General features: G+C 39.2%; 1 protein-coding gene across 9 annotated transcripts in view; it reads right to left on the bottom strand.

The window, feature by feature from the left end:
- piezo2b (piezo-type mechanosensitive ion channel component 2b) overlaps positions 1-24,892 on the bottom strand; it is a 67,564-nt gene that overhangs the window by 22,483 nt on the left and 20,189 nt on the right. For 5 of the 9 annotated variants that reach the window (XM_026313535.1, XM_026313536.1, XM_026313537.1 and 2 more), the window contains 20 exons: positions 24,320-24,581; positions 23,545-23,758; positions 19,785-19,959; positions 16,504-16,623; positions 15,697-15,732; positions 14,789-14,906; positions 13,821-14,002; positions 12,966-13,196; positions 12,150-12,270; positions 10,870-11,063; positions 10,184-10,332; positions 9,832-10,005; positions 6,606-6,892; positions 4,155-4,315; positions 3,091-3,267; positions 2,690-2,812; positions 1,993-2,193; positions 1,694-1,898; positions 1,269-1,370; positions 561-726 (listed from right to left, as the gene is read on the bottom strand). In XM_026313535.1, coding sequence (XP_026169320.1) covers positions 561-726; positions 1,269-1,370; positions 1,694-1,898; positions 1,993-2,193; positions 2,690-2,812; positions 3,091-3,267; positions 4,155-4,315; positions 6,606-6,892; positions 9,832-10,005; positions 10,184-10,332; positions 10,870-11,063; positions 12,150-12,270; positions 12,966-13,196; positions 13,821-14,002; positions 14,789-14,906; positions 15,697-15,732; positions 16,504-16,623; positions 19,785-19,959; positions 23,545-23,758; positions 24,320-24,581 — 3,398 coding nt within the window. The remainder of the gene's footprint in view (positions 1-560; positions 727-1,268; positions 1,371-1,693; positions 1,899-1,992; positions 2,194-2,689; positions 2,813-3,090; positions 3,268-4,154; positions 4,316-6,605; positions 6,893-9,831; positions 10,006-10,183; positions 10,333-10,869; positions 11,064-12,149; positions 12,271-12,965; positions 13,197-13,820; positions 14,003-14,788; positions 14,907-15,696; positions 15,733-16,503; positions 16,624-19,784; positions 19,960-23,544; positions 23,759-24,319; positions 24,582-24,892) is intronic. The other 4 variants (XM_026313544.1, XM_026313538.1, XM_026313540.1 and 1 more) reach the window with 3 other exon arrangements.

Below are 24,892 nucleotides of genomic sequence, written 5' to 3' on the forward strand. Positions count from 1 at the left end.
ATAACACATTTCTAATGACATGATATACATTTCATTTACTATTACATATAAGTTTATCTGTCTGTCTAGTGAAACCGCTTCATGCAATACTCCCAATCAATATCATAAGGTGAGGGGCTGCACACTCCATCTGTTGTCACCTGCTTATCTGGAACCTTTTAGTCTGAGAAAACAACATTAACAAGGAAAATATATTCATACAGAGCAAGTAATCTATATGTAACATACATATGTTTTCTAATAGCGCCATTTGATTTGAATACATTTCAGTTTTGAGTTTATTGTAAGCATCTAACATCATTAAGCATCAATTATGCTGGCTACTGCACTTCCTTTCCATTTCTGTGTGCTGCTGTCCTCTGTGTTAATGCTGGTTCAGTCAAGCTCCAATGACACCAAAATTATGACAACTGCTTCAAGTGAATCTAATGTGAAATCTAATTTAAGTGCTGAAATACAAGTATGGGATCCATTGCCATATACTGTAACTATGTAGGCCTGACAGGCATAAAAACATACTTAGACCACTTCTTGCTGCAGTGTAAACACAGTTGTTGTACCTGCAGTGAATGAAGTCGGGCACGGGGTTGTGGACGCTGAAGGAGGCCGCGTCAAGGTCTCTGCAAATCTCCACATTGTCTCCAGCCATGAGACGGACTGCTGCTTTGTTCTCATCATCAAAGATCTGCCTCTGAAGAGAGGCACAGAGCAGCAACATGAAGTCATCTAGAAAACAGGAGAGATTCATTATTACATCATTATACATTGATCAGTTTGGCTCAAGACAGCATTAAATCACCTTAATAAAGATGCATGTTTCTTCTTGCCAACTAGAAACAATATAATAGAATAAAACTGACTTAGTTACTGTATATTCAGAAGTTAACTGTGCCAATGGTGGAACATACTTAACTATTTCTAGGTACTGTATTTACCAGTAGCTTTTTAAACCAGTTACTTCACAACATATTGACAAAGGTCACTAAGACTTCAAAACTATTTCAGTGGTATATTTAAAAAGTCTAATACTCAGGGTACATTTTTCAGAATTATAAACACATATTTATATTTTTAAGTAACTTTCCCAAAGGACACTCACTTTTATTTGAGTCACATTTTCAATACTAGAATTTTACTTTTAATTGAGCAGTTTTATAATGCAATATGGTTTCTTTCATTTAAGCAATGGATATGAATTCTATAACCCCTGGCTGTAGCTACTTTGACTTCTCCTTCCAACTAATCTCCCACTGAACTAAGAAACGTACAGATGAGGAAGGAGGGATTGGGCTTGGTGCGAAAATCTGGAACATAAAGCCACTTGACCACATTGGAGTCTGTAGTAGAGTTGGGAAACCTCCAGGGATAGTCTGAAATGAAAGCATGCACCATTATCATCAAACATATGTGGAAACAACATAAACATGTCAGGTTATTTGATGGATCACTTTACAAGGACAGGACTGACAATAAGAACCTCGACTTAGTAACAAAACCTGAAAAAGCACTTTAGCCGTTATGTGATTTCACATTGTTCTGTGGGAACTTTTCTTCCACAATGTTTACTAAATTATTACTCAGCTGCCTAAAAATATTACTAGATTAATTCATAATAAAAATGATCATTACTTGAGACCTTAAATCATAAACGACTTTGTCATGAGTGCAGTCTGGCCGAGTCAACTACACACACCTGTACAGGCTGCAGGTGGGATCCCGATGCAGACAAAGTACTGGAAGGTCAGCATGCAGGCCAGGAAGCAGCAGTACTTGGGCCAAATTTCAGCGATGGCTTTCCTCCTTCGTCTATACATGACGGCAATCAAGGCGAAGGCATGAAGCATAGCATAGAAATCCATACGCTGCCCGATGACATTGACCCCCAACAGCAGGCATGTCTATGAGAAATGACAAATAAACAAATTACGTATACATGGTCCCTGCTTTCTGTAAAACACATTTGAGCTATTTCCAATTCTCTACACTCACTACCTCAAGTCCAAACTTGTAGAAGAAATAATTGACAAAGTATTTGATGAAGCTGACGATGCCGATGTCCAGGTGCTGCCTTGTAATATCATGGAAGATGATCTGGGCCGCGGGAGGCGACAGTTTGTTCCTCAGTCTGAAGTATTCCTGATGGCGGTAGATGGTCACCTCAAATGCTAAGATAGCCAACATCAAGAGGTTGTTCTGCACAGATGGAGATTTTATTGCATTAAATTTGTTTTTCTGTTGCTGAAAAATCCACACAGTCATTCAGTGCATTGAGCAGTTAAATGCTTAGTTGTTATCTGCATAGACTGTGTACAATGCAAGTAATAATATCAGAGAAAAATAATACAATTTTAAACAAATCAAAACAGGAATAAGAAGCGATCAATATTAGACAAAGTTACAAAACAATACACAATTTTTAGAAATATAGATGTGAATTAATACATATGGTGCTTACATTTAGTATATTAGAGATTTACTGTGAGTTACTTTTTCTAATAGAAAACTAAATATTGTTGATGCCTTTCTTTTTTTAAGCCTTCATACTTTTTATAGGAGACTCCTCTACAACCAAATAGTGAACCAAACTCAATTTCTTTCTCATTTAAAATGTTGTTTTCATGTTCAGAATTTGAATTGTTGTGACACTGTGTGTTGTCTAAACTTTCAGCTGATAAGTGTCTCCACTCACCCTGAGGTAGCCCAGCAGGTCATCAGACTTATCCAAGCCCACCCAGTTGGCTGGATCCACAGGTCCCTTATACAGCAGAGACTCCTCCAGCTCAGTCTTCAGCTTGCCTGAGTAGCTCAGTGGCTATGGACAGAAAACAAACATACTGTTGCTTCTGATGAATTAAAAAATGCTGTAAGGGTATTTACTGTGTCATATCTTTCCAGCCATAAAATAAATCTATCTAAATCTGAATGTAGTCTGGTGTGTGATATCAAAATTGTGTTTACAGTGTATGTGTTGCTCAATAAAGACTTTAGAGACATGTACATATTAAATCTTGATGCAATAAAGGATATTAAGGACGAGGTAAAGCAGTGTGTTCTTTAGACAACTAGAATCAAATAATACTGATTATTCACCATAGAGCAGTTCTTGGAGTAGGATGGAGGGTTTATAGACTTCAGCTGGTACAACATTTTACATATGATGATGACGCACGTCCACACAGTGCAAACACTGGAGGCCACGGGCCGATACTGGCTGTAGGGCAACGCAAAGGCCCATGACGCCAGAAACACACAGTTAAACAAAGATACCTGCAGGGGAGAAACATTTCATCAACTTACACTCCACTACTAGTATCAACACTGTATAACATATATTTCAAGACACTTTTGCACATAAATATAAAAAAGAATAATGAAAGGACTGTCAAAACTTAATTGCACACATCAAACTTAAGGTTTAGAAATAAAAGATTATATGACATAACTCACAGTTTGTAAAAGCTAGTTTTAACTAACTAAGCCTGAAGGGCCTTACTCAAACTAAACCTCAACCTATTTCAAACTCAAAGGCCAGAATGTGCTGCAACATGTCCACGAAAACAAGGAAGAAAAAGACAACAAGTAAAGACTTCTGAGGAAGGGAAGGCCTTAAACACATTTGTTAAAGAGCAACATGGCTGAAGGTATTCAGTTACACTCAATGTAAACATTCCTTTAGTTTGTATACAAGACACAGGGCTCACCACAACCTGCAGAAAAACAAAAACATCTTGGACTGGCGCAACATAAACAAAAGAAAAGGAAAGTTAAATATGGAAGAGAAGACAATTGTTTTAAAGTGAAGGTTTGTACAAGGAAAACAAGGGAAAACTCCCTAAAAGGGTCGGACAAGAACAATTTTATTACTTTTGTAATAAAGTTGTTAAGCAACTTTATTACAACGTCATTATTGGTGGCTGAGCTTTCCTTTGTGACTGTGATTTGGTGCTGTAAAAACTGAAGACTCAAACACACAAAAGTGAATTGCAGAACCATCTGAAATCCTTATACAGTATATTTATCACCTGGGATAATGAGCCACTGTGGAGCTGATGAATGTGGTGCAGTAAGCTGTTTATCAGCAGTAGCTCCATTGCAGACACTTTTGCAGAGTTTAGTCACATTTCTCTTAAGAGGGGGATCTAAGGTTTTTATACCTCTTTCACAGAGACCAGAACAATGTAGCAAGACACGATTTTGATGACGTGGATCTCCAGTAACCACCAGATGAACAGCTGCAGTTTGTGGAAATACTCCAGGAACTTGAGGAAAAGCACAGTCAGTCTGTCAACCACCAGCTGCCATTTATTCTTCATATCTGAGGAAGAACAGATTAAAAACCAAGACTGAAAAAGGTGTTTCCAGGTTTTACCTCTGAATGACACACATCACGTTCTGCATTTCTACACAGGTAATCACCAACTCAAGCTGACATGAATCAATGACACGATTGAAGAGTAAATCTTTTCTTACTGTCAACACAAACATAGCTAATGACAAGTATAGTATGTTTATCCAAAGGCTGACATTACTGTGATTGTTTAAAGATTCAACTGGGAGTGACATGGATGGCGTACTGCTTTAGGGGAAATATTAATATGTATACCATTTCAATCCCAGGTGCAGCTGAAGTGGAATAGCTAACCAAATAAATGCACATGTATTCTGACGCTGTGAAGCGTTTCTTTCGTTTTCTCGAAAAGGATATAAAAACTCCAGCGCCACTGTGGCGAGTGTATGTTTCTACAAAAGCCTTATTATTCCTGGTTTTAATAGAGACCTCATGGTTTGAATAAGAAACTCTAAGACTGCATATAGCTTGTATGGCCTGCAGCTCATTATAAACTGAAGGGCTGTGTTTTATCACCAATTTTATTTTCTGTGTATATAAACAATATTTCGGAGTAAATATGCTAATGCTGCAACTTCAGCTGGTGTTAGCAAGAAGATGTAATGGGTGAAAAGTGAGCGCTTGAGCTACATGATGTGTCAGAACAGAGAACTAGAGGTAAATCTCACTGAACCCAAAAATCTGCAGTACAGCAGATTTTTACAACCTTGCCTGAAATGATTAATGGTTGGCTGGTGAGAGTGCTGGCGGATATTTGGGCAGCAGACCAGGCTTCTCTAAAAGAGCTTTGCCCTTAAGGATTGTAGGCAACATATGTCTCCTGAGCAGCCTGAGGAGCTACCGGCTGAACGAGATCTGAGAGAGAAAGTGTCTGCACTCAGAAAGTGCTCTGTCTTTGCACAATAGAACAACATGTGAGACTTTGCTGTAAACAGAGAGGTAAACATGGGCAGCAGTGTGGGAACTGTTAATATACTTTGGAGGAAAATAGCCTGAGCAACACACACGAGTGCACATGACAGAAGTGTTTAAATTTACTTTGTCATGAGATCAGCCACACAGCCTCTAGATAAGCAGTTCAACATTAACTATATTTAATAAGGAGAATTGGTTGGATGTTTGTCTTGTCAGGCAATTTAAACTTAACAGACTATAAAGACATGCTGCACTTTCAAACCAATGTGTTAATGTGAATGACATGATATAGTGAACATGACAAATATGACTCACTGCCTTAATGATGCATTTACAGCAGAAAAATGTGTGTAAGGAGGTAAAAGTATTCAAGAATGCAGGAAACTGGTCTCTGCAATATTACAATATCAAATCTACTATTGGTTTACTGTAACATGAATGCATTAATGAGTAAGCAGTTTTTACTGTCACAGTTGATAAGGTGGTGCTTATATACTATTAGGTAGTATAATCTGCATGATCTATTTATAAGATCGCCTTCAGGTGTGAATGTTTGTCCCAGTGACAGACTGGAAATCTGTCCGGGGTCAGACTGGCTCCTGCTGCCCCCAACCCCCATGACCCTCTGCAGGATAAGTGGTTTGGAAATTGGAAGATGACTTAATGTTACTTTCAATTAGTACCTACAGTACACAGCTGTCAAATAAACAAAGTCAATCATATTTCCCTCTGAATTGTAGTGGAATGATGCATAAAATGGAAATAGTGCAGTAAAACATAACTACCTTACATATGTCCTAAAGTAGAGCACTTCTCCTTTCCACTTTACATCAGCGAGGACAACAATTTGATGATTTATTAATTACAACTGGATACATTTGATTCAAAGAAGATGCTTTGTTTAAGGTTGCAGAATGCCACTGCTGCAAATCAGTAAAAACAAGGAGAGCAAAGCTAATCGAACAACAAAAAACCCCATGCAACGGTCCTGTATTTTTTAATGCCTGTATCTGTCGTCAGTGCATGGTGCAGGATGGGACCAGCAGACAAACAGCTGCATATTGTAACTTTAAATATTAATATTATTTGATGCTTTAGAAAATACCTGCATGTGAAAAAATTACTTGTCTTCATGTCTTCACACTGTTTTCTGCTTGAATTAGACCAGTCCTCCATGGTTTCATGATAAACAATTTTTATTTTAATTAAGTAGTTTAAACGAATCAATATAATACTAGATAGATGAATTCACTCTGAAATAATGGTCAGTTGCAGCCCCACAGTGTTTCACCACATCATCAGTGTTTTATTGTGGACCTGCACTGGTGATGCTGCTCTGTACCTGAGCTCTGCTCGGTGCTCGGCTCTGGCTCGGTCCCCGCACTGCAGTGGTGGCTGTCCTCTGTGCTAGACTGCTGCGGCTCAGAGAAGCTCCCGTGCTTCTCACTAGTCATTTCAGTATCATCCGTCACCACCACAAGTGCCTGCTCCTTCTCCTTCTCTGTGCCCCACTCCCCCTGCTTCTCCTGCCTCTCTTGCTTCTCCTCCTCTTCTCTGGGCAGCGCTGCATCCACCGAGGTGGCACTAAGCATGGTAAGGTCTGCCAGGCTGCCGTCCTGGTGCACCAGTCTGCAGATAGGTGAGAAACTATTACACAAAGACACACATGCATGTTCATACTTCTGATTTCTACACTTGTGAGGACCTCCAATAACTATATGTTTATTTTTCTTGCCAGCTTGAATTTGTTAGATGGTTTTAATTATTCTATTTTCAGAGGCAATTTATGGAACTAAATTAATTTACCACAAGGGCCACCGCTGAATCTACATGTCTCACCATCAGATGCTTATTCAACAACTATTTGGTTACTGTACCAGCTGACTGATAACATCCAATCGTATTCATAGATTTGTACATGATGGCCTTTATAACCTGACTCTTCTCTTCTCATTCTGTTTGCTACAGTTTCCTCCACCAACCCAACCTCCTGCTCCTCCTCTGAATGTGCCAGACTGTACATATTTTTAATTTTAATAGAAACTTTATAGATTTATAGATGTGAAGTAAAATCCACCAATAAAAATCCATTTAGGTGCCTCAGATTCTTTGAAAGCTCCAACTGTATAACCATGCACTACTCATTTCTTTCACATATAGTAAATGTCTTTGTTGTTGCAGTGTTGGTTGTTTTATGTGTTGCTGATGCAGTGATTCATAGTGACTCCTTTATTCAACCACAGTATTTATGCTCTGTGGTTCTAGTAATTTATACAGGTTCTCTCTGTAACTGGTTATCTTTTAATTACATTTGCTTTGTTTTTCTCACCCACTCTGACTCTAACAAACCAACCATGAAAGAGTGAACAGGTGAAACGACGTGTGTGCTCCTAAATTATAAACTTTATTACTGACAACATTTTTAGTATTTTTTTTTCCTATATAAGAGACAATGTAGAGATAACAGAAAATAAGCAAGGGAAACGTGACAAAGTGGCTCAGACAGATATGAACCAGCCTAACGTCCTCTGTGCACCACTAAAACAAACTGTACATTCTCCTTAATAAAAGGTCATTTGATCTTAACACTAAATCAAATAAAACAGATATTTAAAGAAATCAGAGCATGTTTTTATAGTTTTCATGTTCCTGTATTTTTGAAAGCATTCTGTCCTCATAAGTATATAAATACAACACACACTCATGGGCATGGACCAGATGATTCTCAAAAGGCAATGATGGGAAGGTTGGGAATCATCAGCTCAGTGTCCGCTAACTGAACAAAAGAGCAATGTTTCATCAGGCATTGTAATCGAGAAGCAGTGCACATTCCTTCTGCATTCTTCAAAACAATGTATGTTGGTGGTGGTGTCTGAGGGACTTTCATCTTGCAGCACACAAACGGTAGTAGCTCAAGGGAGGCATTAACCTTTTAAATTCTTCTCAGGCAATGGAGTGAGGTCAAAGGTCAGGTTTAGTTCACATGAACCAGACGCATACCAAGGCAAGCATTTTGTTATCCAGCGGTCACACTTACTTGCTCTGTCGAGTGGGAATTTTTTGCTTGATGCTGTTCAGAACAATGAGGTTACACAGAAGTCAAGATAAACAATGATGAGAGGAACTGACAAAGGTTGAAACAGACACTTAAAAGTACTTAAAAATATCCACACACTTTCTTAAAATGCATGTAAAAAAGCTGTGGTTTAAGGGAGGCAAGCTTTTTCTGGAAGGGGGTAATTTTCTGGGATTCAGTGCACAGAGGGGGTGTGCATCACTGGCAAGATACTTAAAGGGAAGAATTGTTTTCACAGTTTTCAAACATGCTTCACAAAGGGATAACTATCCCTTGCAAAAGTTGGACAGTTTATGAAACTTTTGGAGAGAACTAGAAGGGTTTTATAGAGGAAAGGGGTGGGCTGGATTTGTACGGGAGGTTAATAAAGATCCAGAGAGCTAACAATAATACTAGGCTACAGGCAAAATAATAAAATACCTGAAAAAAACATAATTCCTGTCTGTGAAATGTGGAAAGAACAAGAGTTTAAATATTCCAGAAGATTATCAATGCTGGCAAACAGGGAATAAGGGGAAATATCACTGTAAGGGGGAGGATATAGGACAAGAAAGTTCAGACTGGGGTGAAATGGGATGTGATGGATGCCACAGAAAGCGAGCAGATACCCACCTATCCATGATCAGATACACACGCCCATTGACTTTAGCATGGCTGTGAGAAAAGGATGGCAGAGGAGAGATGGCAGCAGGTCACAGAGAGAAGCGGAGCAGAGACGAGCCGAGCAAGCAGCAGTGAAACGATGGAAAATCCACAACAACATGACAATGAAGTCAAACACAACACACCAGACTGAAAATGTTATAACATAGAGCTGCACGACAGAGCACACAAAGACAGATGCACAGTGGGAACAGTGGTTAAAATGGGCGTTTAACAGGGTGTGTGATTATCCAACAGTTTTCATCTCACGCTCAACTAAGGTCTGCTGGGTATAACATGCATGCAGTGCACTGCCAGTAATTACTCTTGAATAATGGCCATTGTAAGGCATTAATTCAGTATTACTGTTTACCAGGCCTCAGTGGCATCATGTTATTATGGTGTAGACCCAGTTTGTGCCTCTCATGTATGATTACACAGAAAAACAGATGCTTTTCTGAAATATGTAGCGGCTTCTACCTTCACACCTGATTTACACTTGTGTTGTAATGTAGATGATGAGATCTCATATAAGTGAGAGATTTCATTTTTTCGATTTTTGAAAATTTCCTCAGGCAGCCAGAAGCAAACCTGTACTTTAAGCCGAGGTCATTAAGTGATTATTACACCAACGTGTGCAGCTTAAAGTCACCAATGATGTTACAATGATTTTCTGAGGTCTTAACACCAAAGAAAATCTTTGCTTCCTTTCATTTCTAATAAGCAGGTCATTATAACTGTTATATTATGAACTACTATTTGTATTTCAGTTGTATAGTATAGGTGTTTAAAAAAAACAGGGTTAAGAGGTCTTCTGTTCAATAAGAGCCGTAGACAGTACAGGTCTCACCTGTAGATAGTGCTCTCCTCTTTGGCCACGACAGCCTGGAGGTCAGTGAGTTGGAGAAAACGGTCGTGGAAGTAGTGCAGGTGGAGAATACACACCAGCAGGAAGGAAGTGGGGATGAAAATCCTAGCGAACAGCTTGGTCACATTGAACTGCTCCAGGCCCAGATCCTTCAAGCTGCATAGATGAAAAAAATCAGAAAAATAAACAAAACAAAAAAAAGGCAGTGTTTTTGGATACAGAGAATGACTACATGTTAATAGTAAAAGAAAATATCTGCTTTTATCTGTTACATGAGAGCAGCACTGAGACAGTGACCTGCATCTCAGACCTACAGTGGCTCAGCGGAGCTCACCTCTCTCTGTCCATCCCCAACATGTTGGACCAGAACGGCAACGAGCTTTTAAACTGAAAGGTGTAGACCAGGGTGAGGACCAGCATGGTGTACATCACCACTGACATCCAGAAGTACTTCAGGATCCTTCGCCACCACTCATAGTGCACCTAGATCGGAACAACAGTGATAACTGTTTTGCACAGGTTGTGAATCCTCTGACATTAACAGCTATGATGTATTAAATAAAACACAGTGAACGGAGGATGTTTGGATTTATAGTGAGTGGCCTGTTTTACTGTGGGTGGGATTATAAAACAGTCGAGAACACACTGTGGATTATGAGCCTGCTTTACACAGACTTTATGACACTGCTAAAATTGTCAACTGCTTCTGACTTTGGGCAATGCTAAGTCTGAAATAAACAGCCTTGACAGGACATTACTGTGTGCACCCAAGTAAGGTTCAAAGATGTGGCACAACAGTGCAGCCATAAAAGTGGCATTTAGGATTTTAGTCAGACAAGAACACTCAGAATAGATCTGAAGAAAGAGACAAAATGTTTAGCACTGTGAAACACAAAAACACACTGTGTACACATTAACTCCATACCATACACAACTGCAAGTGTGTGTCTGTGTATGTGTCCACAAGCATTTGATGTATGTGCGTAGTGTTGGTGGCACACACAGTCACTGGTGTGTTACCTGGTAGAGCGCCACGCAGGAGAGGAACATCATCATGTAGATGATCTTGTACATAACGATGGTTCCCTCGAAACTGACTATGAAGAACATGCCTCCACAGATGTAGATCCAGTATTTGACCAGCAGAGCCATGACCATGTTGCCCAGAACATGCATGATGTCCTGCTCCCCTCCCTCCTCAGAGTCCTCCTCCTCTATAAAACACAGGAGCCAATCAGAAAACTGCCCTCACTAGACATGACCAACTTTTCCATCAAATCTAATAACTGACCATCCAATCCTTTTGTTTTTTTGTACGTAAAAATGTAAAATGTTATATATATATTAAACCTGCAACAATTACTCAATTAGTTGAGCTAAAGAAAACTGATTAATCATTTAATAATTTATTTTACATATAAAATCCAGTTTTTCCTTCCCTTCTCACAGTAAAATTTATATTTTTGGTTGTTTTAGTCAGACATATAACAAGTAACATCCCTTTGTGTTCTGGGAAATTGTGATGATTTCTATGTTTTAAAGACAGAAGATTAATCTGCAGATGAATTAGTAAAATATGACAATAATCATTAATCGTAACTCAAGGTCCACTTACCAGCTTCTTCCATAGCAGAGCTGAGTCAATACCATTCACTGATTCATTCAAGAACATGACTGAAAGTGGACCTTGAGTTGAAATGATTTTGTTCAGGTCAAAAAATGTGATGCTACACACAGAAATCCACACACACAACAAAAACTGCAGGTACAGATGTTGCTTACAGCTCCATGGTCATTTTATTAGTGTTTATTGATGTATTATGTATATTATATTAAGCTTTTAGATTATTCCAACTGTGTTTTCTATATTATCATTCACCACTTATGTGATATTTTGTAGTTACTCAGTTTATGTCTGCTTGGGTTATAAATCATACTGAATGTTTAGAAATGAGACAGAATGAATAAATGCCTGGGTTAAATTAAAATGAGATGTGGTTCAGTGTCGAAACAGCCTCAACATTCGGCTCTCATTATGAAAATAAAGCGAAGAGTGTTAAGGTATAGAGTGTAAGAAATAAAGCTTCCAAACAAAGACAAGAAACTTCAGTCCTTTCTAGCCTCGATCTGCCCAAAGTCACCAGCCACTCATGACTGAACCAGCCCTATTTTACACTGTTAGTTCAGATAGTGGTAGCTGCCTAGTCTCTTCCACTGTGGCTTTTCAAAACTACAGTACATACTGTAACTTATACAGTATGTCTACTAGAATCTAAATAAAATAAGAGCCCAGGGCTTACCCTTCTTCTTCTGATCCTCCACATGAACATCTGAGAGACCAGCACTGTCTTCCTTTTGTTTTTCCCATCTCTCTGTAAGCGTTTGTCTCAGTAGCAGCCAGAAGCTTAGCAGACACAGGACCTGCACACAATAAATAAAAGGTTGAAACAAACAGATCACCAGCAAGACAAGATGAACGAATAAATCCTTTGCATTTACTTTAAGTTGAGAGCACGGTACAGGTGGTCCAAACAACATGAGGAGATACATATATAAATCAGAATTGAGTTTCTAAACTTAAATTGAATTGTCTAAACTCTCAGGCTGGGTTGCATTCATCTGTGTCTTAAAATAAACTTTGATGTAGTTGTGAAATATAACAGCACCTCTACTTTCTGATGGGATAAACACAAACAGTTTAATAAAACAGGTGATTAAAAAACATTAAGGCCTTGGCGAGTCTCTTGTGGCCTGATAAACTCTCATTCTAGACACAATTAGGCCAGGCTCAGTGACTGCCAACATAAAAGTCTTTGAGCAGCTCCAGAACATGTCCTAACCCTACCACGCTGAACTTCTACTTCAGTGATGCATTGTATGACTGTCCTCTCTGAACTGGTTTACTGAGAGGAACCGACTCATTCAGACAAATGTTTAGTTTCAATGTCTAAAATGTGTTTTCCACTAGCTGAATACAGAGTAAATCAGCGTCATGCTTTCAGGTCACAGGTTATCACTTAATCTATAGGTCAGTTGTAAAGACTGCTCATATTTAAAACGGACAAAAATACAGGACAACTACAAAGTTCTGCAGTAGTTATTTTTCACCTCCGTACCTTGGATGAAATTGAGTGGAAAGGGTTGTTCTTCTTGACAAAGAGCCCTGAGATTTCAGACATGTTCTCAAAACTCCAAATGTACTGCAGAACTATCAGCAGGTTGCCATACGCCACCATGAAGGGAGAAGACAACATGGCGTAGCGCCTCCGGTCTCTCACCATCCACAGTGTGCAAGCCCAGATGAGGAAGACAAACGTCAGCCAGCTGACATATGTGATGCTCCACGCCTGCAGAGGACAGATCACAGAAATGTATTTGGACAGAGAAGAAAAATTTGAATTGTTTCCTTTTAATAAAGTCATGAGAGACATTTCTTATTCCAGGAGTATAGTTTGGTTGCAGAAATATGTTATTGTGTCTAAAATATTGGAATCAGTCTCAAAAAAACTTCAGTTGTGACACGTTAATCTATTCTCATTCCATTTATTGTAGCTCCATACAAGTAAACACAGTAAGTAAAAATATTTCTTGCATTCAATACTTTAGATTTTACATTTTACATTTTTTACATTTGCATTAAAACTCTGTTTAAAAATGAAACATAACAATACATTGTCTGTGTGTTGCCAAGTCATAATCAAAGTCAAACTAAGTACCTTCTAACTATGACTCATTCAGGAATGTTTAAACCGAGAACAGATGGTCTTTTTATTAATACTCTGCAACACATTCAGCTGCCAAGCACAAGAACATTTCCCTCCTGTTGCTCAGCAATTTTTTTGCAAGTTTGCTTATGGCCAATTTTATATTTTCACAAATAAAAGTGATTTTAGATGTTTTCTTTTCTAATGTCTAAATGCATGACACAAACTGCAGCACAAGTCGGCTTCTGTAGCTCCTGCATTACGCACCATCATTGCTATGAGAGCACAGATGTAGCTCTGTTTCATGATGAAGTGAAAGACTTTGACCATTGCGCCGACTCCTCTTTTCTTCATGCCATCCTCTCCTCCCTCAGACTTCTCCTCGCCTCCCTCCAACGCTGAATCTTCCGGGGGCAAACACACTTCATACACACACTCTTCCTTCTTCTCTGGTTCACAGAAACACAGCTCATTGTTAAAATAGTTACACTGCCCTCGTTTCCTGTCTTACAGTCAGTCACACACATCCTGCACTTCCATAAAAATGGAGGCAACTGTGATGGCAAGAGTTTAAAAAGAAGACAGATATTGATGCAGCAGAGATACTGTAGCTTTTAGCGCCTAGTATAAGAAAAGATTTAAAAACAATGGATCTTACACTTCCCACAAAGCAAATCAGTAGTGCCTCTTGTTAAACCCTCCCTGCATGAAAACACACGCACTCCACACACCAGTTTCCAACACAGACTTTTTGTTAAAAAGTTTCTGTTTCCAAAATAAGATGTCCCTTCAGTGATTTTCTTAGACTTTACAAAGCTCATTAAACAGCCATATTCACAGGCTGTAAAGTCGCCCCTCAACTACCATACGGACGGTGAAATGGCCCTGTACGACAATTCCGTGAATTCACTGATGACAAAGTTTAAAGTAAAAAAGAAAAAGTCAAGACAGTAAAAGTTAAACTCCAGCATTCAGAATCTCTGTTAAACCAATATTGGAAAAATGTACCTAAAGTATAAAAGCACTCAACATGCAGCTCTGTCTTTTATAGAGACCTACAAGAAAAGTTACAGTCGTGCACATCTATTTACAACCACATTATAGTGGTTAAAAATGTAAAATGTAAACACTTTAAAAATGTATATACTGAATGCTAAAAAGGGGGACGTAGAGTCTAGCATTACCCAGGGAAATGTGGTTAAGACTGTGCAGACGGCAGAAGGTAAACAGCTCACCTGTACCATTGCTGGTCTGGTCCATTTTGTACTGAGGGATGGAGTATAAGTCCAGACACACTGGTCCATTCTCTGCTGTGACGAAGTCAAAGGATGTTCCATTTGAGGTGAGCACCGCCTGCAGATCATCAGACATTACACACAAAGTTTCATTAACTGAGGAACAGAGTCGCTGTGGGATCACACTACTGCACAGCATTCTGCACCACAAAGGCAAACAAGTGTAACTAATTCTATTTCATTAAATGATGAATGAATGTAAACATTTAGCATTTCTTCTTGTCTTAGTATCAGTAACCACTTAGTCACTATGGTTTGCCTTTGTAGGGTGGCAGAGGGATTGTTCTTTCTACTTTTCACACTGCACACACCGATTGATTTATGCAACTACAAGCTGCCCGGGCTAACAAGCATTTCATAAAATTTAATTAGTAGGAGAATGATTTTCTTTCTGTGCTTTTGGAAACATGGTGAAACGATCTACAGACCTGAGGGATAGGTTCGAGACTTTATGAAAACAATAGTCACATGACCAGATGTGCACTGACGCACACATTTTTGGTGGCTGTAATCATTCCTCCTGTCCAGGCTGGCTGAGGAAATCCCTTTACAATCTGATTCCAATGTAGGTATTCAGTCGTCTTCTTATACAAAACTAATGTTGGAGTTAAGACAAATCTAGTGAGTTTCACCTACAGCAGTTGTTGAATGAGAGTCTTTGTCTTCTACAAACTGGGCTCTGTCAGACACTGTTTCTGTGAATGAGTGCAGTGAGACTGTAGATAACTCTGGTCTATGAGGGTGCAGTGTGAAAAGCACTTTGCAGTTATTCCTTTTCTTGCAACAAGACTTGGGGGTGAATAGGTGGATAAGATGCACAGATTTAACACATCCAGACCAGCTCCCACCTCAGTTGTACTGATGCCATCCTGGGTGGAGATGAGCTAGGAGAAGAAAAGAGCATACAAGGCAAGGTGTGTTATCGATGAGCTGCTGAAGTCAAAGGCCTCCTTGTTCTTTATAGTCGCTGATAAGCAGGAACAAAGCCGAGCAGCACTACTCTGCAAATCGAGCCCATCACTCATCTGTGTCTGCACATCCTAAAAGCTTTTAAACCTCAGGAGGTGGCCGGTGGAGACAGACTACAGACCTTGATATAGGAACAAGGTCAGTATGTGTGAGGATGTGTGTGTGTGTGTGTGTGTGTGTGTGTGTGTGTGTGTGTGTGTGCGCGTGTGTGTGTGTGTGTGTGTGTGTGTGTGTGTGCATTTCTCTGAAATCTTTCCAGGGATGAGTTTATTACGTAGGTGAAAGCCTGGGTAAAACAAGATGAAAGCTTATGAAAACAATCAACATCTACAGTTTAGAGGTTAACAGAGTTGGTTGCCCTCAGAGGTTACTGCATTTTTCCAGTCTAGTCTATTATTTTTCCAACTGAATCAATGTCCTTCAGATCAACTTTACTTATCAGATGTATAACACAAGAAAGGAAAATATTCTAAACACTTCACCAACTTCAACATAGTTTCAAGGCTGTTTGGAAGTTTGGGTGTTTTCCATGTCCTTCTTAAATGTCTATTTGCTGTGTTTTTCGTTTGTTTGCTTTGTGATGGGATCTGCATTTTACAATGGCATTCTAACCACAGGATGACGACTTCATGACCTGTCCAGTAATCAATGCTTTGTTAGTGATGTGTGTAATAACCCTCACGTACGTTTTTCTCATCTGTGCCCCGTCGTGATTCCCACCACAGCTGCCTCTTCCTGTTGGCCGAGTTATTTGTTCGGTTTTCGACCAGATCCTCCTCCTCACACATATCGCTGTCCTTGTCATCCTGAAACAACATAGACAGACAGTTTGAATGATTATCTTCCACACTGGACTTTAAGATTAGTCCACCACTGTGCACAAGACATGATACTTTCAAAGCTCATAGCTTTAATCAGCCTCTGTTGAAATGTATTTCACAGTGTAGGAGGGCAGTATCTACAGAGGAGTAGGGCGCGACCTTTTAAAGATGAGAAAACTGTGTAATTTTACTGTACATCGTCAACATTTCTTCACATTGATTTTCTGTATTTTATTCACAACAAAGTGGCATCTTGGCAGCATCCACGTCCTTTAATAAAAAAAAAACTGCACAAATAGCACAGGCTTTTCATCTTTTAAGACATATTTTCAATTGTTCTCAGTGCAGTTTTCGTTGTTTTAAGTATTTTGAATCTATGAAAAAGACAGAACATGCTGGACTAGAAAATAAGTCTTAAACAAAAAAATACTGGAACAGGTGAATTGTAGATAAAAACTGAAGTGTCTGATTTCTTACATTAAATGTCTTGTTTACTGTAAAATCTGAATTAAACAAGTTTTTTTTTAATAGAATCATTTTTTGTTATGTCTTAGGTTTGTTGTGCTTCTAGTGCTGCTTATGATACTAATAATTTTTATTAAATATTAGTTTTATTTGTTTACAACCTATAATCAGATCTAGATTCCTTCTGTTATTACTTCATACTTACTTACTGCTAAATAAACAGATGATGAATTACAGGGCAAACATTAAATTAAATGAGAAATTGTCACGTCCAGTTTTTTCCACATGATGAGCTTCATCACGATCTGGCATGGCAACATCAAACAAAGATGTCAGCTGCCGATTTATGTTATAATCAAACTTTATTATTAGCATCAGTGCAAGAGAAGGTGAAAACAAAAACACACACACACACACACATCTCTCTGTGGACAGATCAATAATGCATACAGCCCCACAAGTTTACAGGGAAGTATTGACCCCTCTATAAAAACACTGATCTATAACCCCATTACAGGACAGTGGAGCTCAGCCTAGAGCTGCGAGGTGAATGCAGACGGGCTGAATTCAGGAGCAGGGGTCTTCTTGACCTTAAAGTCCACTGCCTCCCACCCTGCATGACATGTCATTGACAAATGCATTAGTTTCTCCTCAGTAGAGGGAGCTGAGCTTGTAACAAATAAAGGTAAAGTTTATGAACTTATAGATCTACGGTTCTCATCAGGTTAAAGTGTTTTAGAATAAATGCTGAAAGACCTTTCATGTTTTTCTAATTTTTATTTTCTATTTTGGCAGTGTATCTTTGTTTTATGTACTGTCACATATGTACAGTATATTTAGGTAAGAGAAATAATAAAGAAGGATTTTCTTTCCTCTCCCCGCACATTATTTAACTTGTCTGTATCTCAGCTATCAGGTCTGGTGCCCTGATAGCTGAGATACACATTGTGTATGTCTGTGGTTTGAGCGTCGATGTGTTGCAGTCTCCCCCTTATGTATAACTGGACTGGTTACTTTTTTTTTACTGCGACACTGGAAAATAACACCAAACTGCATTTTACCTTTATGCTTTGTCAAATTAGATCGACAGTGTCTCAGGTAACAACTGAGCTATGACGAACAGATCCAACCAGCGATCGATCGTCCTGGAATCCTCCACCGATACAGTTTCTCTGATCACGAGGCCACTGAGCTGCCCGTTTAATTCAATCTGCATCTATTCCAGCTCACTGTCTGGAATTTACTATGGAGCTGCTGTTTGCTGAAAGCATCCACTGCCTGCATGCATCCACTTTCCAATGAACTGCTCCTAAATCCAGGTTTTCTCATTCATGTTAAACAGCATACATAATAGTTAAATCACATGCTGCTTATTTGAAAAAAGCATTTTGTATGAAAGTGATAAGGTTAATTCTCTGCATATCACTGTTTTATTTAAATTCAGTGACATGATGGAAGAAAACTCCACCCTCAGATGCTCTAATATTGACGTTCTGTTATTAAAAGATTTTTTAGCTGCAATGTTGTGATTAGACTCTCTCGTGTTACACACAATTTCCTTTTGTTGTCTTGTCTTTGTCTGTCTTGTTCTCACTTAATTGTTTCCCACATCTCCTAAAATGCCCAGGGAGTAGGTGTAAACTTGCATTAAGATGGGTTGGAGAGACTGATAGTGAAAAGTGAAAACATTAGAAACATTAAAACTGTTAAAGCTTTAGATTGCATCACAACACTTGTCTACTGAGACTACTGCCTCCTCCACTTTATTTCTTCATTTGTTGTGGATGAACATCACAACAAAATCGAGACAGAAGCTCTGCTCAGTGATTTTATAGGAACTGAAAAATGTTCTGATAGCTGAAACATTTTCTCTCTAATAAAATACATCGGAACATTTTTTATATACAATATGAAGTGACACAGATGGCATAAAACAACAACTAACTCCAGTCAAATAAAAATGATTTTTAAATGATTAAGTGGTCTAGTCTTAGGAAGGTAGTTTCTTTTTAACTCTGGTAAAAAGACATACAACACAGGGATTCTGCTGGGTTTACCAAAGTAATGTTAATACCATATATAATATAATATGTTTAAATATCATACTGCCCAAAGTATGATGGAGAACTAGTAGTGATGATATAAATATCTATTATTGCATTACTTTATTCAGCTATTCCCCATAGTATAATACTGTGACACTGAGTCAATTACACAGCAGAAAATGGAGTGATGGAAGAAATAAACCAATTCAAAATCCTTCATTCAAGTTTTTGCTTCAGCTAACAGTTGTGACAGTGTTTACTACAGGTCTGATGGTGCTGATTGAAACTCAGCTACAACTGACTGTGCAGCCTCCTGCAGTTAATGTGTCGCAACAATCCCACAATTAATTTATAACCGTGTAATGTCTCCAGAAAGCCCGTAGTCAGACACAAAAACATTTTATAAAAGCAATGAGAAAACATTTGTCAATTAAATTTTGGACATTTTAATAGATTGAAGTCCACTGAACTGAACTGAATTCATCGCTTTGCAAAACCATTCGCATACCTTGTACAAATCATTGCTGTGGTTGCTTTTTAGTCACATTCACCTAAAGATCCTGTTTGGCCAAATTATTGACATATTCCACAGCAATGTTGTGGATTAAAAAGGTGTGTTCTCATGTGCCGTCTCACCGTCAGCTGTTCGATGGGTTCCTGTAGCCAGAGGCGGATGAGCGTGGCCAGGGTGTAATAGAGAATCAGCAGCATGATGGGATTCACAAAGTGGTACCACTTACGCTCCGGGTGCGCGATGAGCTTCCATGTGTAGGAGCAGTTGCTCTGCACAATAGGGGAGATGCCAAATACACTGCAGAGACAGAAAGGCGTATGAGGATAAAAACAGGCACTTAAATAAATACTGATCACAAACAATGCTTGATTTTTATGATCACATGGTGCTGAACAAAAACAGCCACCCTGGTGTAAGATGTGAAAATTTCATTCCCATAGAATACGTCTTAGAGATTAATCAATAGTTGATTAATCAATAGAAATTGAATAGAAAATTATTATAACAACAAGTTCAATACTCAGCTGGTTGTTTAGTAATTGGTCACTTTTCAAATAAAAAGCAAAAGGTTGACTTTGAGCAGTGCAACAGACAAGTCAGGAAATAAAGGCCATGAACACTTCAGCTTAAATCTCTCATGAATCAGCCCGAAGTCGTCAATGAATAGATCCATGGATATGACTGTTCTCAATGAGTTATGGTTCTATTCATTGCTTTCAATTCAACGTCGGAGTCCTTGGGTCCTCCATCTTTGAAAGTATTTATTGATTCCAGAAACAAAGCCAGGTGATATAAATGTTACAAAAGCTTCAGAGAACTGCAGAGTCACACCGTCGCTGCTGGGTCGCCCCCATAGACTAAACACCAGTGGGGTCCAAACTACAGCCTCCGTAGTCATCACACAGTTAAATTGACACCTTCCTAAAACAGTTGTTATTATTTCTATTGCATTAGATTATTAGTTTTATTATTGCACCTAATAAACAGTGCTGCTCATAGTGCTGTTTTCCTACATACTTTTTCATTCTTTACATTTTGCTAATAATAATATTTAACTTAACCACCTGAAAATGATTCACTCTTTTTCGAGATGGAAGTCAATTATTCGAGTGAACGGCTCTTAAGCTGCAACTATTTTGATGTCAGCTGGGACAGACTCCAGCAAACCCTGGTCCTCTAGAGCCCCTGCCCCGTTTATTAACTGTCACTGCACTACCTGCTGCTGATTACCTGGATCAGGAGTGTTCAACCAATCAGAAAAACCACAAAAATATCAAAGAGCACAATCCACTTTCACACCAATCCCTTTTTTAGAGTACAGACATGTAATGTCATCTGACTGCCCACAGAAACAGAAAGGTTTCATATCTAACATTAATGCCAACAGACCTTAGTAAATTTAAGACATTTGAATCTCCTGAGGTTGTTTTTGAGCAAAGTGAATTTAAAACAGAGACCATGACATACTTCATATTTAACTAAATGTTCTGAGGACTTCTTCCACTACTGTCAGCTCATGTTTGACAAGACAATCAAGTCTAACCTTGGAAACTAGACAATACACTAACTCTAAAAATCTGTTTGTACCACACAAGAAATCACATGATTCAATACTTTTCTTCTGGGCAGAACAAAGGTCATCTACTAAACAGGAAGGCACTGACGTATTCCAGTGACACGCACAGATATAGAAGCCTCCTGAGTCTGTTCTTTTATGCCATGTGGAGGAGTGAACACCTCCCACTGATTTCACCACACTTCCTTTATGGTTTCTTCTTACAGTTGAGGAAGAGTCGTCACATTACTGGGGACTTCCATTGTAAGGCAGGGAGGCAGGAAACCAGACCTCTCAACAGACTCACTCAGCGCCGGCCCCATGGCAAGGCCGAGTCACTGTCAACAGGAACAATTAGGGCAGGCACTGAGGTGGACTATTGTCAGATGGGAGCTGCACATATTTATGGCCGTAAGAGTTTCCCTCTGAGCGCTGGAGGATGTGCAGAGAGGAAACGGGCTGCAGGAGACTAGAATGTGTTACTTTTATCATCACGCTGGGCTTTGGTTTTTAATGCTGCCACACACACAAATACCTCAACGCTGTGGAAAGTCAACATAAATGTAGGAGGAGTCGGCGGATGATGAAATAGCCGGCCTGTTCGTGTGACGAGCTTTTAAATAAGAATCACAACCATGGCAAACTTTTCAAATTCAGGCTTTCATATACATAAATGAAAAGCTCTCAGACTATTAATGCCAGTGCAGATAGCGTGCAAGGAGCCCATTCATTCTAATGTGTTCCTGTATTCTAAGGAGAAACTCATCAATGTGACACTATAATAACCTTATCTCCATCCTGAGAGGGAATGGGACGACACAATTTGTCCAAGGCAGCTGCAGCTATACATAGCTTTAAATATCCTTGGTCCTTGGACAGACAGCAGCACAGCTTCCAAATGAGAAACCATGGCATCAATAAACCCTGTAACACCAAGGGCAGCAAGACAACAACAGCTACAGCAGCATTGGTGAGATCTAAAAGACAACGTGCGGCCAAGGTTCTGCATATTATTATACTAATTATGTTTTCAGTCAAAACTAAACACTTTCACTTTAATGACATTCACAGTAGCAGGAGTCAGGCCACAGACAGGGTTAATGTGGGACTAGAACTTAATTTAAAATATTTACCAAGATTTTTAGGCCATTTTTGATAATCACTGGTCAAGAATTTCTGTACAGCCTGTTACTGCTTAATGACTGTGTCTTTTTTAAGTTAGATGAACAACATTGTGAAGTCTTGGAGGAGTTATGAGCTGAGGTTTACACTCTAATGCCATACAGTCATGGTGGGATTTTCAAGATGAAATAAGCTTTTGAAGAGAAGATTTACCAGCGTTTATCATTTGAAACATTTGGCATCTGCTTTGGCTAAATGTTCGTTATTTTTGCTGTGGCAGCAAATCACATTGCATCAAACATCTACAGTGATTTCGTTGTTTCTTTCATGTGTTTTTGGTAGTTAGTAAATAAACAGTCTGGTTTGCATTCCAGGTTATCAGTCAAGCACTATGAGCTTAGCGACCTCAGGCAGTCACTGTGCATCTATTACAACAGTGACTGACGTATGCTGGCAAGATGTGCAGAACTGTGGCTTTACTCCAACCAAAATGTTTCACCACTGCAGCCACAGACAGCTGATTGTCTCTCCTCTCATGCATAATAAAACAACACTGGTTGTAGTGGAGCGCCTAAAAGCTCTGCTTCTCATTTTGATGTGCTGTGAGTAGGAGTTTGATATATCTCCCTTTCAGCTGGGTTTGCCGGTTCCATACCTTCTTGTTTGTTACAATAGTAAATATTTATTAACGTTTAAACAAAACTTGCCGTGGGCGCAATAAATATTGTCAAGAAAAAAAAAGGAGCTCTGGCTGCTGAGCTCTGTCATCACGTCATGTATTTTCATATTACTCAGAAGCCTGACACATTAGCATGGGCTTGTGCTGTTTAACTTGCAGAATGGCATTTCCAAAATCCATCACAGTCACAAGAGATTAATGTTGGTAAGTTTAACTTTGTTATTTGGGAGACGGTTTCTATTTCATTGCCAAGGTTTGATTCATCCATGCTTGTAGAAATAGCAGCAATCAAGTGTACCAAAAATGTTTAGTCTATGCTTTTAAATTAAATCTACAACATTTAGCAGAGGTATTGCAAACCACAACACTTTCTAAAGCCATTAATGCACCAGGTGCATAAATGGGTGAAGAAATTATTTGGCCCTTGCTCTAAAAAACAAATTTAGAAATTTACCAATTTAGATACAATTAGGGAAGGAGAAATTTGACATTGTACTGTACTGTTAAATGGAGACACATGTCTGACCTTATATAGCTGTCGCCTGGTGGGATGGACTCCTGGAAGAACTGGAACTGGTAGAGGTAGAGGACAATCAGGTGTCCAGCACTGAAGATGGCCATCAGGACACACATACAGCTGAAGATGAGCGTGTCAAAGGTGCGGCAGAGGGACCACCAGGTGCACAGGAATAGGAAGATGAAGAAGTAAACAGCCGAGGTCAGTGAAGGCAGCATCATTCCTGGAAACACAAAAAACAGCAAATAAAAAGGGACTAATGGTTTTATTCAATCATGTCAGGAATACATATAATTATCATAAGCCTGAGAGCTCTACACAACACGGCCGAATAACACAAATGCAAAACCTAAGCAAACTGAGAAAACAAATACAGAAAACACAGTTAGAACCCCTCACAAAAACAGCATGCAGTCAAGCTGTTAAAAAGTGTGTTGATGAGAAAAATGAAAAACTTTAAATGTGACCAGGTAAATGGTTAGCTCAATTCAAAGACTCTAATCCTCAATGGAAGCTCTGCAACTTTCAGGTTTATCACATAATTCAAACTCAGCAAAGAGCTGGAGACTGATAAAACATCAGCTGTGCTCAGATAGAGAGGAAGTAATAAATTCTGGTCCCTGAAACTGACTGCTGATCAGGCAATTTGTACAATTCTTCATAAAAAGTGGATATATTGTACAGCTACCTAGGCAGTAGAACACAATCAATCAATCAGCTAATAAAGCAAAAGTATAGCATGGAGACACGTCAGGTTCACGTTGCAGCAGGTAGCGTCACTCACCTGTCAAACCCAATAAAATGGTGACCACCACCTTCCCTGCAGTGGTGATCAAGTTCCCGATTATCTCCTTCAGTTTGGACGCAACTTCTGCCACAAGCCGCAGGATTTTCATCTTGGTGCTCTCCTTCACTTCCTCCTCTTCCTCCTCCTCCTCCTCCTCCTCATCCAGCTCCTCGTCCTCCTCATCCTCCTCGGCCTCATACCCTGCTTCAAAGTCCTCCTCAAGCAGGATGTTGTCATCTAGGCTCAGCTTCTCCTCTTCCTGTAGCAGGTGGATCATAATTGACAAATTTCAATAGTGAGTGACGAATGGTGGAGGGCAGAGCTCTCCATGGTGCTGAAAACGGTTTCCTACAGGTAGCACTACCACAACAACCCCCGTGTATATACATGGTACATGATGTCTGTTACAGGAGTGAATATCTTTGCCTTGTAATTCATGTAGTGCAGCCTATTTATGCATGAGAACTAACTATCGACCCCTGGCAGATGTTTTCCTCTGGAGCCACATGTTGACTTGAAATCTAACACAGCCAGTTCTTCCTTGGCTGCTTTGCCTAATCAACTATGTGT

This window comes from Mastacembelus armatus, chromosome 17, assembly GCF_900324485.2.
Source record: "Mastacembelus armatus chromosome 17, fMasArm1.2, whole genome shotgun sequence".
NCBI lineage: Eukaryota > Metazoa > Chordata > Actinopteri > Synbranchiformes > Mastacembelidae > Mastacembelus > Mastacembelus armatus.